Source organism: Panthera pardus, unplaced genomic scaffold, assembly GCF_024362965.1.
Source record: "Panthera pardus isolate Hobbes unplaced genomic scaffold, ASM2436296v1 HiC_scaffold_17, whole genome shotgun sequence".
NCBI classification, from domain to species: domain Eukaryota; kingdom Metazoa; phylum Chordata; class Mammalia; order Carnivora; family Felidae; genus Panthera; species Panthera pardus.
In genome coordinates this window covers 96,962,528-96,976,435 of record NW_026526732.1, presented here as the reverse complement: position 1 = coordinate 96,976,435, position 13,908 = coordinate 96,962,528, and the positions used below count along the sequence as shown (strand labels likewise).

General features: G+C 37.0%; 1 protein-coding gene across 2 annotated transcripts in view; it reads left to right on the top strand.

The window, feature by feature from the left end:
- The window catches only part of BEND6 (BEN domain containing 6), a 64,392-nt gene that overhangs the window by 16,602 nt on the left and 33,882 nt on the right, over positions 1–13,908 (top strand). For both annotated transcript variants that reach the window (XM_019457495.2, XM_019457494.2), the window contains exon 2: positions 8,620–8,839. In XM_019457495.2, the coding sequence (XP_019313040.1) occupies positions 8,720–8,839 (120 nt within the window). In that variant the 5' untranslated portion in view covers positions 8,620–8,719. The remainder of the gene's footprint in view (positions 1–8,619; positions 8,840–13,908) is intronic.

Here is a 13,908-nt window from a genome sequence, read left to right as displayed (position 1 = left end):
TGACATCCATTACCATCACTAAATGATACTTAACAGGTCTGTATCAGTTATATCTGGCAAAATTCAGTTTTATCAAATAATAACGATTTGCCGTAGGATCTTCTATGTACGTATTATGTCTCTCAAGTACTGATCTTAATTTATTAGTAATAATGTACAGTGAAGTAAGGCACTGAGGAGAGAAAAGTTAAAGCAGCTGGCTTGTTCTACAGGAAAAGAAGTGAAGATGGAAGAAAAGAAAGCAGGTGACACGGTTTAAACTGCATTTAAATACTGTAACTGAGCCCCTATGGCGTTCAGCAAACTAATGCTCATCTGCTCGCCACCTATTTTTGTACAGCCTGTAAGCTAAGAATGCTTTTTACATTTTTACATCGTTGAAAAAAATCAAGATAAGCATAACATGTCATAATATGTGAAATCATGTAAAATTAAAGTTTCAGTGTTCATAAACAGTTTTATTGGAACATATCCACACTTACATGTTTACGTATTATTATGGCTGCTTTCATGCTATGAGGACAGAGTTGAGTTGTTGTGACAGAAACTATACGAGGCAATCTCATCACTTTGTACTGCTGCTCAGTAACCCACAAATCACAGTAATGCAGTTACAATAACTTCACAGTGTTTTAGTGTCATGCATATTGTCATACCAAGGCATTTTATTTTATTTATTTTTTATTACCAGTGCATGACAATCATGTAAAAAAAGAAAAAGAGAGAAAACTGCATTTCAGGTTTTTTTCTTTTTGAGAGACAGAGAGGGAGAGAGAGAGAGAGAGAGAACAAGTGGTGGAAGGACAGAGGGAGAAGAAGAGAGAGAAGCTTAAGCAAGCTCCACACTCAGTGCAGAGCCCTAAGCAGCGCTTAATCTAACCACTGTGAGATCATGACCTGAGCAGAAATCAAGAATCTGATGCTTAACTGAGCTACCCAGGCACCCCAAGTATTACATACTTTTTTTTAAATGCTTATTTATTTTTGAGGGGGTGGGGGGGGAGAATGAGTGGGGGAGGGGCAAAGAGAAAGGGAGACAGAGGATCTGACAGCAGTGAGCCGGAGGAGGGGCTTGAACTTAGGAACCATGAGAACATGACCTGAGCCCAAATCAGACACTTAACCGACTGAGGCACCCAGCACCCCCCCCCCAGGTGTTTCATGCTTTTAAAGCAGAGTGGGGTGTGGATTATTTTGTCATCAAATTGGGCAAAGCATTGCATTTATGATACAGTGACACCATAGGTGTGCTAAAAGAACATGACATATGTCAACGTTACCAAACTAAGCACTCATCCCAATATTCACAATTCACAAGACAGCAACAGTCAGAAAAATTAGAAAATGTAAAATGAAATATCTCATCCCAGTAGAATTTCTTCACAAAAGTAAGAAATGGCGGGTTGCTGTCTGGTTCAGTCAATAGAACATGCAGCTCTTGGTCTTGGGGTCATGAGTTTAAGCCCCACATTTGGCATAGAGCTTACTAAACAATCAAATGAAACAAAATGAAGTGAAAATGCAACCAAAATAAGTTTCTGAGTGGTTCATTTGTTAGCCAAGCAAGGAAAACCATTTACAGATCATGCCAGTAGCTGAAGACATGTGCCCAGAAAATAAACTTACTTAAGACCATTAGACTTTCAGCAAAAAACAGTTGTTCAAAGAACTGAGGACATTGGGGACAACATAATAATCAATTTAAAAACAAGGCAAATAAGGGGCACCTGGATGGCTCAGTTGGTTGGGTGTCCAACTTCAGCTCAGGTCATGATCTCACAGTCCGGGAGTTCAAGCCCAGCGTCAGGCTCTGTGTTGACAGCTTGGAGCCTGGTTCGGATTCTGTATCTCCCTCTCTCTCTGCCCCTCCCCCACTCATTCTCTCTCTCTCTCTCTCTCTCTCTCTCTCTCTCTCTCTCAAAAAAAAAGAATTGTTTTAATTTAAAAAAATAAAAATAAAAACAAGGCAAATGACTTTTTCTTGGCACTTGATGATTTCAACAGATGCTACTGATATTGCTCAGTTGTTCTTGTTTATTTGGGAGGAATTGCTGAATTTAGAGTGACTGACAAATTAGCCTCTATAAATAGTCTTTGTGAAACAACCACAGGAGAGAATATTTTGAAAGAGGCTGGGAAAACAATGATTCAGTACAACCTGAAGTGGAATCTACTAAGATGTGTTACAATTGATGGTGGTAGAAATGTGTGTGCAGCAGAAAAAGGTTTCACTGGAAAAATTTACAAAACTTGTGAAAATATAAGGTGTTTAAAGCTACTGTCATTCATTTTATAATTTATCAGCAGGTACTTCACAGAAAATATTTTGAACGTATTCCATGCTTTTTAAGATAGCTTTATTAAAATATTATTTACATACCTTACAATTTACCCAATTGAAGTTTACAATTCAATATTATTTGTATATTCACAGAGCTGCACAACCATCACCACAATCCAATTTTTAAGAAACATTTTTGTTCTCTCTACATGAAAGGGTATTCTTATATGTATTAGCAATCATATCTCCTTCCTTGCCACGATCTCTTATCCCTAAGAACCCATTAATCTATTTTCTGTCCCTATAAATTTGACTATTCTTGAGATTTAATATAAATGGAATCACATAATGTGTGATCTTTTGTGACTGGTGTCTTCTACTTTGCATGTTTCCAAGGGTCATACATGTTGTAGCATCAGAACTTTATTTCTTATTGCCTAATAATATTTCACTATAGGGATATGCTACATTTTATCTATTTCTTCATAAGTTGATAGACATTCATTTTTTGTTTTTAACTTTTTAGGTATTATGAATAATATAGCTATGCACATTTGGATACAAGTTTTTGTGTGGATATATGTTTTTTTTATTTCTCTTGGGTATATACTTAGTAGAATTGATGTGTTACAGGATGACTCAATGTTTAAATTTGGGGGGAATTGCCAGACTTTTCCAAAATGCCTGCACCATTTTGCAATCCCACGAGCAGTGTATAAGGGTTCCAATTTCCAACACTTATTATTTGCTGTCTTTATTATAGCCATCTTAGTGGGTATGAAGGGACATCTCATCATAGTTTTTATGAGCATTTCTGTAATGATTAATGACATTGGGCATCTTTTTTGTGTGATTATTGGCTATTTGTATATATTCCTTGAAGTGATGCCTGTTTAAATCCTTTGCCCATTTAAAAAACTGGGTTGTCTCTTTATAAATGCATTGTAAGAGTTATTTATGTATCCTGTATACAAGCCCCTTATGAGATCTATTTTCAAATATTTTCTTCCATTGCATGGGTTGCCTTTTTTACTTTCATGATGGTCTCATCAAGATGGTGAAGATAATGGCTTTGTTGTCATATTTATAAAATCATTGGTTAACCCAAGATCACAAAATTTACTCCTGGGTTTGCTACTAAGAGTTTATAGTTTTAGTTCTTACTTTTAGGTCTATGATCTAAATGTAAATTTTGAATTAATTTGTGTGTATTGTGTGAGGTAAGATGTGCTCTTTTGCATATGAATTTTTAGTTGTTCCAGTACCTTTTGTTGCAAAGACTCTTCTTTCCACATTTAATTGTATTTGCCTCCTTGTCAAAAATCAATTGACCATAGATGTAAAAGGTTTATTTCAGGATTCTCAATTCTACTCTAATGATGTATATGTCCATCCTTATGCCAGTACCACACTTTTTTTTTAAGTTTATTTATTTACTTTAAGAAAGAGACGGCATGAATAGGGGAGGGGCAGAGAGAGAGGGAGACAGAGAATCCCAAGCAGGCTCCACACTGTCTGCGTGGAGCCTGACCCAATGCTCAAACCCATGAAACTGTGAGATTATGACCTGAGCTGAAACCACGAGTCAGATGGATGCTCAACCGACTGAGCCACTCAGGTGCCCCAGTACCACACTGTCTTGATTACTGTAGCTTTGTAGTAAGATTTATAATTGGAAAGTGAGCATATTCCAAGTTTCTTCTTTTTCAAGATTGTTTTGCCATTCCCAATCTCTTGCATTTTCTTATAATTTTAAGATCATTTTGCAATTTCTGAAAATATCATTATCATTATTGAACCAATAGTGTCAATGGTGAATTTCATTCTTGTGGACTTGGCCATCATCAGTTCCATGAGTTTTTTCAGAAGTAGAAGTTGAATATTCTAACTTGCCCTGCTGTACAGCATTTCAGTAACCTTAGCAATGGTGAAGTTTCACTGCAAATCTTTGAATTCAGGGCCAAGACTGAAATTTTTTGTGAATGAGAACTGCCCTCAACCACTCCTATGGAAGGCTGAATGGCTTTTGGAATCCTGAATGGCTAATGGAAATTAGATTTTGCTGCAGACTTGATGTTTCTTAATGAATTTGTTAATAAACTACAAGACAAAATTGTAAGACAAAACATGTACTTATATGCAAAACTTACACTCAGGTAAATTCATTTCAATAACAACAAATATGTCACTCATAAGTAACGTCTCCAGCTACTTTATACACTTCCCCTGCTGCCATAAGTTAAAACAAGAATTGAGATGTTCATCCCCATTCAGATTTACACCAGATGTAATTTTCCAGTTCAAATTACAGTTCCGGTATTGTATCTCAGACTTCAATGAATGCAAAGAAAATGCAAAGAAATGCAAAAACCTATTTCAAAATACATTTAACTGTGCAATGAGGAGCTTCCACCTAACCTTTAATTGGAAGTAATTAATTGTTGCAATGGAGTCACACACTAAAGGCAAATATCAAAAGAATTTAGTAGAATTCTATAAAAGTCTACTAGGAGGGGCACCTGGGTGGCTCAGTCGGTTGAGTGACCAACTTTGGCTCAGGTCATGATCTCACAGTTCATGAGTTCAAGCCCTGCGTCGGGCGCTGTGCGGACAGCTGGGAGCCTGGAGCCTGCTTCAGATTCCGTATCTCCCTCTCTCTCTGCCCCTCCCCCACTCACGCTCTGTCTCTCTCTGTCTCAGAAATAAATAAACATTAAAAAAAATTTTTTTAAGTCTACTAGGAGATGAATATCCTCAATTAAAATTATTTGCTTATATTGGGAGGTATGAACTATCTTGGGGATGATTGTGTTACATGATTTTTTTTAACTCAATACCCGGGATTTGTTTTCTTGCTGCTTCGAAGAATGAAGAAGTAGACACAAAATAAAATGAACAGCAGGCAAAAGTTTATTAGAGTATAAGATTAAGAACATCCTAACTAAGAATATCTTACCTATATAAGTATAAATAAGAATATTATGAAAGCTCTCTTTGCAGAGAGAGGACATTTGAAAGTGAATACCCTCCCACTGTAGTCCCTTGCCTACTATAGGTCCCTTGTTTTATAAGGTTTTGGTCACCTCCCTTTTCCTTTCTCCCTTGTTCCTTTTCAGGTTCTACCCTTAATGGCATGATAACTAGGTGGTGGGTTATTCATTCCTGATTGGCTCGACATCATTGTGTGAGGAGTCAGATTATGGTTATACCATTCTTCATATAACATAAGTTTTATGGTTTATTTTAGTTAGGCATTTTGTATTAGGTATTTTGTTTATTTATTTTTGAGAGAGAGGAGTGCACAAGCGAGCAGGTGAGGGGCAGAAAGAGAAGAGAGAGAGCATCCCAAGCAGAGAGATGGAGAGAGAATGCCAAGGAGGCTCCATACTGTCAGAACAGAGCCTAATACAGGGCTCAAACCCATTGAACTGTGAGATCATGACCTGAGCCGAAATCAAGAGTTGGATGCTTAACTGACTGAGCCACCCAGGAGCCCTTTAGTTAGGTATTGTCATTGTCAAATTCCTTAGGGGAACCTGAAGGGGGAGTCGGTGGTATCTGTTACATTCTTAAGAGGAACCTTACAGCTGAGGGAATTTGCTTGAGGTCAGACATTCCCAGAAGAAATGTTTTAAAATGTGTTTTTCCCCACTCAGGGACCTCAGGTTGTAACCTTTCCCTCTCTGCCTACCGAATCCTATCTTTCCCTAGCATAATTGTGCAATATTGTGAATATACTAAAAAACCAGTGAACATACAATTGAAATGATTAAAATAGTGAATTTTATCTCAATTAAGAAAATTACAAACTCATGGATTAATATCAGTATATGACAGCAACTATTGGTGTAAAAGACATTTTCAGATCTAGAATTTATAAAATCTCATTGCAGGTCAGCATTAACAATGAACACCTGCAAATGATTTTGATGGTAAGGAAAACTTTGAACCCCAATTAAACAAGATCTTAGTTTTAAAAATTCTATTCTCATTAGAATTGTCATACAAAAAGTTGTATTCGATTATCATTAGTATATTTTCAATTTTGTGAATAAAAATTTTGTGAAAATTTATTTTTCTTTTGCTATATAAGAACTACATAATATCCTCGATTTTGCCTCTTGACCTGCAAAACCTAAACTATGTGCCCCCTTTAACAGAAAATATTTGTCAAACTTGCTCCTGGTAAATGGTTTAATGATATTTGCTAGCAGTGGAATTTTTATCTATGGAATGCTCTTAATTGTATATCCTTGATTTAGGATTGCCTATGGCAAACATACCTAGAATCTATGGCTTTATAACTTCCTGGAAAAGGTCACACAAGGTATAGAACTCTGAGGTTATAAAATGGTGATGTGTCACAACCTAAACACTCCTCACTGTGTGAGATGACCCTCAAACCTCATGTAGAGGCCTCACTTATTCTAGACCACAGAGTACCTATGTGATCTGAAAAGAGAGGACCTACAAAGCCAACAAAATGACCTAGAGTGCACCCTACTTGACCTGTGCCTCTTGATTGCTTGTATAATTGAAATTGTTAATAAAGCTTGATGCTAGATAAGATCTCTGCTATTTGTGGCTCAGATATGATAGCCCAGTCCCATGTGTGAGCTTAAGTATTCTTCATATATCTGAAAACACAAAGTAAGTTTTCAGAGTCACAATAAGCAATTTTGGCAAGACCATCCCACATATTATTTCACACTTGGAGTAGAGAATGATGAATTTCTCTTAAAGTAGGTACAAGTACCATATTTATTATAAAAGGATTATTTAGTGTGATTTGGTAAGGAGCATATATTACCTTCTGCTCAACAGTGTACATATTTCTTGAAGTCCCTTTGAGCTCACTTCCTTCTGTAGTTAAAGTTTTATTATTTATAATTTAATATCTTTTCATAGAAATAAACCAATATATGCAAGTAATAAGGATGCTAAGACCAAATGTACCATATCATCTGTGTATAGAAAAAATTAAATTTGAACATTTCAACCCTGTTCTACCTAAGAATTATCATCTGCTTTATCAGGTTTTAAAAAATGATTATCCCTCAAAATTTTTTTGAAATGTATTTTTGCCTTTGAGATATATTTTTCTTCCATTCTTTATGGTACAATTCTTTTTTTTTTTTTTTTTAATTTTTTTTCAACGTTTTTTATTTATTTTTGGGACAGAGAGAGACAGAGCATGAACGGGGGAGGGGCACAGAGAGAGGGAGACACAGAATCGGAAACAGGCTCCAGGCTCCGAGCCATCAGCCCAGAGCCTGACGCGGGGCTCGAACTCACGGTCCGCGAGATCGTGACCTGGCTGAAGTCGGACGCTTAACCGACTGCGCCACCCAGGCGCCCCTTTATGGTACAATTCTTAAAGTTACACCAAGGAAAATCTTCCACCTCAAAACTCTAGGTTTTCAGGAAAAGAAAAAACCTTTAAGCAATTCTTATGGATTTCCTTTGGAATATTTTGATCTTGATGAAATCTGCTATTATTAATGCCTTTTACAACTTCGTCCTTGAAATACTGTTTGCATAAATTTATAATGTTTCTACGTTGGTTTTTAGACTCTTCATAACTGACTGACAAGAAAAAACTTGGAAAAATGGAAATTTTTCTTACACTATTTCATTTTATAAGTGACAACTCACTGCATATCAGTCACATCACGGAAACATGACAGCCTCGTGATGATGAAATTGGAAGACTTTTGAATCAAATGAAAATATGGGGCGCCTGGGTGGCGCAGTCGGTTAAGCGTCCGACTTCAGCCAGGTCACGATCTCGCGGCCCGTGAGTTCGAGCCCCGCGTCAGGCTCTGGGCTGATGGCTCGGAGCCTGGAGCCTGTTTCCGATTCTGTGTCTCCCTCTCTCTCTGCCCCTCCCCCGTTCATGCTCTGTCTCTCTCTGTCCCAAAAATAAATAAAAAAAAAAAAAAAAAAAAACGTTGAATCAAATGAAAATGTGTAATAAATTGGTCAGTGGGAGATGGGGCGCCTGGGTGGCTCAGTCGGTTAAGCATCCGACTTCAGCTCAGGTCACGATCTCGCGGTCCGTGAGTTCGAGCCCCGCGTCAGGCTCTGGGCTGATGGCTCAGAGCCTGGAGCCTGCTTCCAGTTCTGTGTCTCCCTCTCTCTCTGCCCCTCCCCCGTTCATGCTCTGTCTCTCTCTGTCCCAAAAATAAATAAACGTTAAAAAAATTTTTTTTTAAAAATTTGTCAGTGGGAGAAAGATAAGAAGCATTTAGTAAAAGTACTACTTGAGTGGCTAGTGCCATTATGAAACATATAGTTGCTAAATATATTATGTATCCCTTTTTGTTTTTGTTTTTAAGGAAAAACACTGATGTTGGGGCTACGTCCAGAATAGCATCATCTACATGGGCACTCCCTCTTCCTACAATTTCAGAAAATATTTGATAACTACTTGAGAAAATGCAGAAGATCTTGCAAACAGATGACCTTACCAATACCCAAGCTCTTAGAAAAGGAAAAAGGAAAAGAACAGAGACAATGGACTCAGAGAATGCAAATAGTGACATGGATAAAGGACAGGTTGGTGTTCTGTTACCTCAATGCCATTTTTGTATCTAGCTCCAGCACAATTCCATAATTCTTTTCATAATGTATGAGTTAGTACTTTCCCGTCTTCTATTAACTTATGCTTCCCTTTAATTCTTTATTCAACTAAGGGAATAAAATGCCCTGTTCTCTTTGTGATGTTGAACAAGTTGAGTGAAAAACTCAAAAGTCATTTTACCTCCTTCCATATAAGTATGACCAGTTATGCCGTTGTTCAAACTTTCCCTCATATTCTGGGAAATGAAAAAGCAGCAAACTGTCAGAAACTATTTTTCCTCTCAAAAAGTACTGAAGAAATTGAGATATCTCTTTAGGATTCAGTTTCTTTTCTTTTGTAACTCCAATTTGTGGCCCACGTTCATCACTGGTTTGGTCTAGGATCCTTTCTTATTTTTATTCGTTTATTCCTTTTTGATTGGAATTCCCCACTCCCATACTCCTCTTATGCTTTGGACAATCCATCAGTGTTTATTCTGGATCTTTTTATTTGTGTGTCCTTGCAATATATATATTTGTGTATGCCTTTATAATACATGTAGTGTTTATGTGCATGTATTCTTATACAATTTTTTAAATACATACCATACATTCTCATAGTTTAAAATATCTTTTGGTCCTCCGGGGATGGTGTCTAGGGGCATTCAGGATGGTCTGGCATTTGACACACTGTCATATGCCTCTAGCAAAACTAGGCTGTTCTAAAACCCTGGTAATGGAATTGTTTACCTTTATACTAAGAAAGTTAGTAAATCACCAAAATTTGCCTGTGGAGTGTGCTCGGTCCATCTTTAAGGAGCTTGTGCTGTGAGACAAGACCTAAAGTTCTTATGAGGTTCTCTAAAACGAAAAGACATGTCAGCAGGGCCCATGGTGGTTCCACGTTGCCAAATGTGTGCTTGACAGGATCAAGCGCGCTTTCTTTATTGAGGAGCTGAAAGTCGTTGTGAAAGTGTTGAGGGCACAGGAAGAGCCAGAAAACAAAATAAATTATAAAGCTTTTCTGAGTTAAAAAAATCAAAAGGCATATATATATATATATATATATATATATATATATATATATATGTGACATACACACATTTATGTGTGTGTGTGTGTGTGTGTGTGTGTGTGTGTATTTTTTTAAGGGGAACTGTGAAAAGTCTCCCTCACATCCCTGTCTCCCGTCTACCCTGTTCCCACTTCCCATCCACCCGCTATAGGTAAACCACATTTATTGCTTTCTTGTTTATTCTTCCAGTGTTTCTTATTCGAGTAAAGCAAATATAAACATAGATATTTTTATCCCCTCTTTTGTACAAAAAAGTAACTTACCAGACATGCTGCTTAGTACTTTGCTTTTTTACTTGATTTTTTTAGTTTATTTATTTTAATGTTTTTTAATGTTTGTTTATTTTTGAGACAGAGCATGAGCGGGGGAGGGGCAGAGAGAGAGGGAGACACAGAATCTGAAGCAGGGTCCAGACTCTGAGCTGTCAGCACAGAGCCCAACGTGGTGCTCAAACCCATGAACCGTGTGAGATCATGACCTGAGCTGAAGTCAGATGCTTAACTGACTGAGCCACCCAGGCACCTCTATTTATTTTCAGAGAGAGAGAATGAGTAACTGACTGAGCCCTTTATTTAATGTTTTTTGAAGATCTTTCCACTAGTACATAAACAAGTTTCTCTCTGTTTTTAAAATGTTTATTTATTTTTGAGACAGAGAGAGTGGGGGGGGGAGGGGCAGAGAGAGAGGGAGACAGAGGATCCAAAGCACAGAGCCTGATGTGCGACTGGAACTTATGAACCACAAGATCATGACGTGAGCCGAAGTCAGATGCCTAACCAACTGAGCGACCAGGTGCCCCAGAACTTTCTCTTTTTCACAACTCCATATTATTCCACTGTATCTATGTACCAATCTTTACTTACCAGTATTACATTGGTATAATATATACCTCAACCCGTGTCAGATTTTTCAGTCAGCACTGTTTTTAACATTTATCTATATTGCTATTATACATCTGATTCATCATATCTAACCACTGCATAGCACCAGATTTTACTTGCATTGTCCTTTTCTCCAATGATGAATACCTAAGTTTCCTGCACCATCTTGCTACTACAAACAGCGAAAAAAAAAATACCCTCATACCTGTCCTTTTAAGAAACAATGTGAGGGTTTCTCTGGAATAAACACATAGGAAGGATGACTTATGGCTTATAAGTTATATGTTTGTTTCTAGTTCATTTGACCAAATATTATAAGATTACTTTCCAGAATGTCCACATCGGTCCACATGCTCAGAAGCAGCACACGAGGGATTCCTATATTTGTACTTCCCTACCATCACTTAACATTTATACTCATATTTTATATTTCTGGCAATGACGGGAGAAAATGACATCTTTCTTCAATTTATTGGTGCAGATTTCGGGGATTCAGTAGTTCACTGAGGAGTAAAAAAGTCACAAGATCTTACAGGCCAGTGTTGTGATTTTTTTAGCAATTTATTTTCTTCAGAAAGTTAATAGCTTTCCAGATTACTTATTTCTATTTGATTCCATGGTTAGTAACTACAGCCAGAGATCTTGGACCAGAGATTTGGTCATAAATAAGCTTGAAAACTCTCCTCTTTTATTATGGTATCTGTGTTCATCCTCTTTTCTCTCCAATTTATGGCAGTTATCTAATGGCCATGCGAAACAATAAGCTCAAAGGTAACACACTGAATTTGATACTTACCATTGGGACAGATCTCAACAGATATCAAGAGAAGCTCTTGAGAAAGCCTCGAGGTCAGTCTTACCTCCTGCTGTTTAGATATGGCAGTAATTGGCTTTTCAAACCTTGAAGATTTAACATTACTGATTATTGGTAAATTTAGATTGTAGGCTACATTCAGGTGAAAGGAGGTAGAAAGAGAAAACCTTCCTCTCTGCAAACTGGTTAACTGACAAGAAGTCCCTGGTACACACCAACATTTCTTTTTCCAGGCTCAGTAAACACCTGGTCTGCCTTCCAAAGTATTCCAGATGACAGGTTTACCAAATATGTCACAAGGTCTGACAAGAGTCAACAGCTTTCCAACACGTTATATCTCTGCTTTTTTTGGACGACAACCTGATCTCTAAATGATTCAAACATATGTCAGGTTTTGAATATCTTGCTTCTAGGTACCAAAATCTGTATTAGTTATGATGCATGTTTCAAAGGCTGTAACAAGGCCCAAATATAACAGTGGCTTTATACATGACGGAGGTTTACTTCCCTTTCACATAACAAGGGCAGTTCAGGCTTACTATGGCAGCTCCACAAAGTTGGGGCTTTCTCTTATCTTGCTGGTCTACCTTACTCAACACAGAGCCTCTATCTCTGGGTCCAAAGTGACTACTCCAGCTTCCACCATCATGCCTTCCTCTCTGACAACAGAAGAAGAATACAGGTGGTAGACATGCCCGTTCCTTTTAAGGTCATGATCCAGTAGTGGTACACATTGCTTCTACTTCTATCTTATTGATGGACACTTAGTCACATAGCCACACTGAGATGCACAGGAGCCTGGGAAATGTAATCTTTAGCTGACAGCTACCTGCCCAAGTAAAAACCTATCACTCTAAGAAAAATGGGAGAACACATACCTGGAGAGAAGTAGTAGTCTCTGTCACTGTCCACTTTTCTATTGGACTCTTATCTTTTCTGTTGTTTTTTTTAGTTTATTCTAGAGGGTTTCCTGTTCTATTCTTATCGATTTGCACAAATACCATTTCTACTAAAGAAATTTAGTCTCTTATGGTTTTTATTTTTGCAAATATCTTCTCCCAATCTGATATTTGTCTATTAATTTTATATTTTCCATTGATGTTTACAAATAGATTTGCTTTTGCCTCATTTCATTTATTTCTTTTAGGAATTTGCTAAAAATGGTAAGAACTAGGCCACAGATTCTAATTTTTTCAAATTTTCTCCATAGATTTATGGCATCCTTCAGTTTTCAAAAAAAAAATCTTTCATTTTTATTTAGCTAAATCCATCATTTTTTTCCCTGTAGGATTTATATAGCTAATGTGAGTACATTAGCTACTTGCCTACATATGATAATAGTAATTTTCATTAGCCTTATATATATTATATATGTCACATCGATGCATATATATAATAATGAAATACATGCACATATACATATACTTGTATATTTATAAAATAAGGAATGAGGTTGAATGTATACATTATAAATCATGCAAAAATGTAATTGTATTTTGTAACTGATCCTACTGGGCTTTCATTTCTCCATCCCTGCTTAACAAGAAAGAAAAAAGCTTCAACTTGCTTATTCACAGTGAATTACATTTAGAGTTTTCTAGTTTTTAAAAGTCCCTTTGAACTATTAGTATTTTAGTTTTAGTCACTTCCAGGTCCTTTGAGGGTTCTGTTGGCACAGCAGGTAAAGTTTGCCATCCCGGCACCCACTGCCATACTCTTGTTTATTCTTTTTTTCATCTTGATAAGTGTACTCTTTAATCTCCTTCACTGATTTCACTCATCCCCCCACTCACCTCCTCTCTGGTTACCAACAGTTTGTTCTCTATAGTTAAGAGTCTGTTTCTTGGTTTCTATCTCTCACTTTTTTTCCCCTTTGCTCATTTGTTTTGTTTCTTAAATCCCACAAATGAGTGAAATCATATTATATTTGTCATTCTCTGACTGACTTATATTATACTCTCTAACTGCATCCATGTCATTGCAAATGGCAAGATTTCATTCTTTTTTATGCCTGAATAGTATTCGTTGTGTATATATACCACATCTTATTTTTTATTCATCTATCAGTGGACACTTAAGCGGCTTCCATAATTTGCCTATTGTAAATAATCCTACAGTAAACAGGGATGCATGTATCCCTTTGATTAGTGTTTTTGTATGCTTTGGGTAAAAACCCAGTAGTATGATTACTGGATTATAGGGTAGCTCTGTTTTTAATTTTTTCAGGAAACTCCATACTGATTCCACAGTGGCTGTACCAGTTTGCATTCCCACCAATGGTACACAAGTGTTCCTT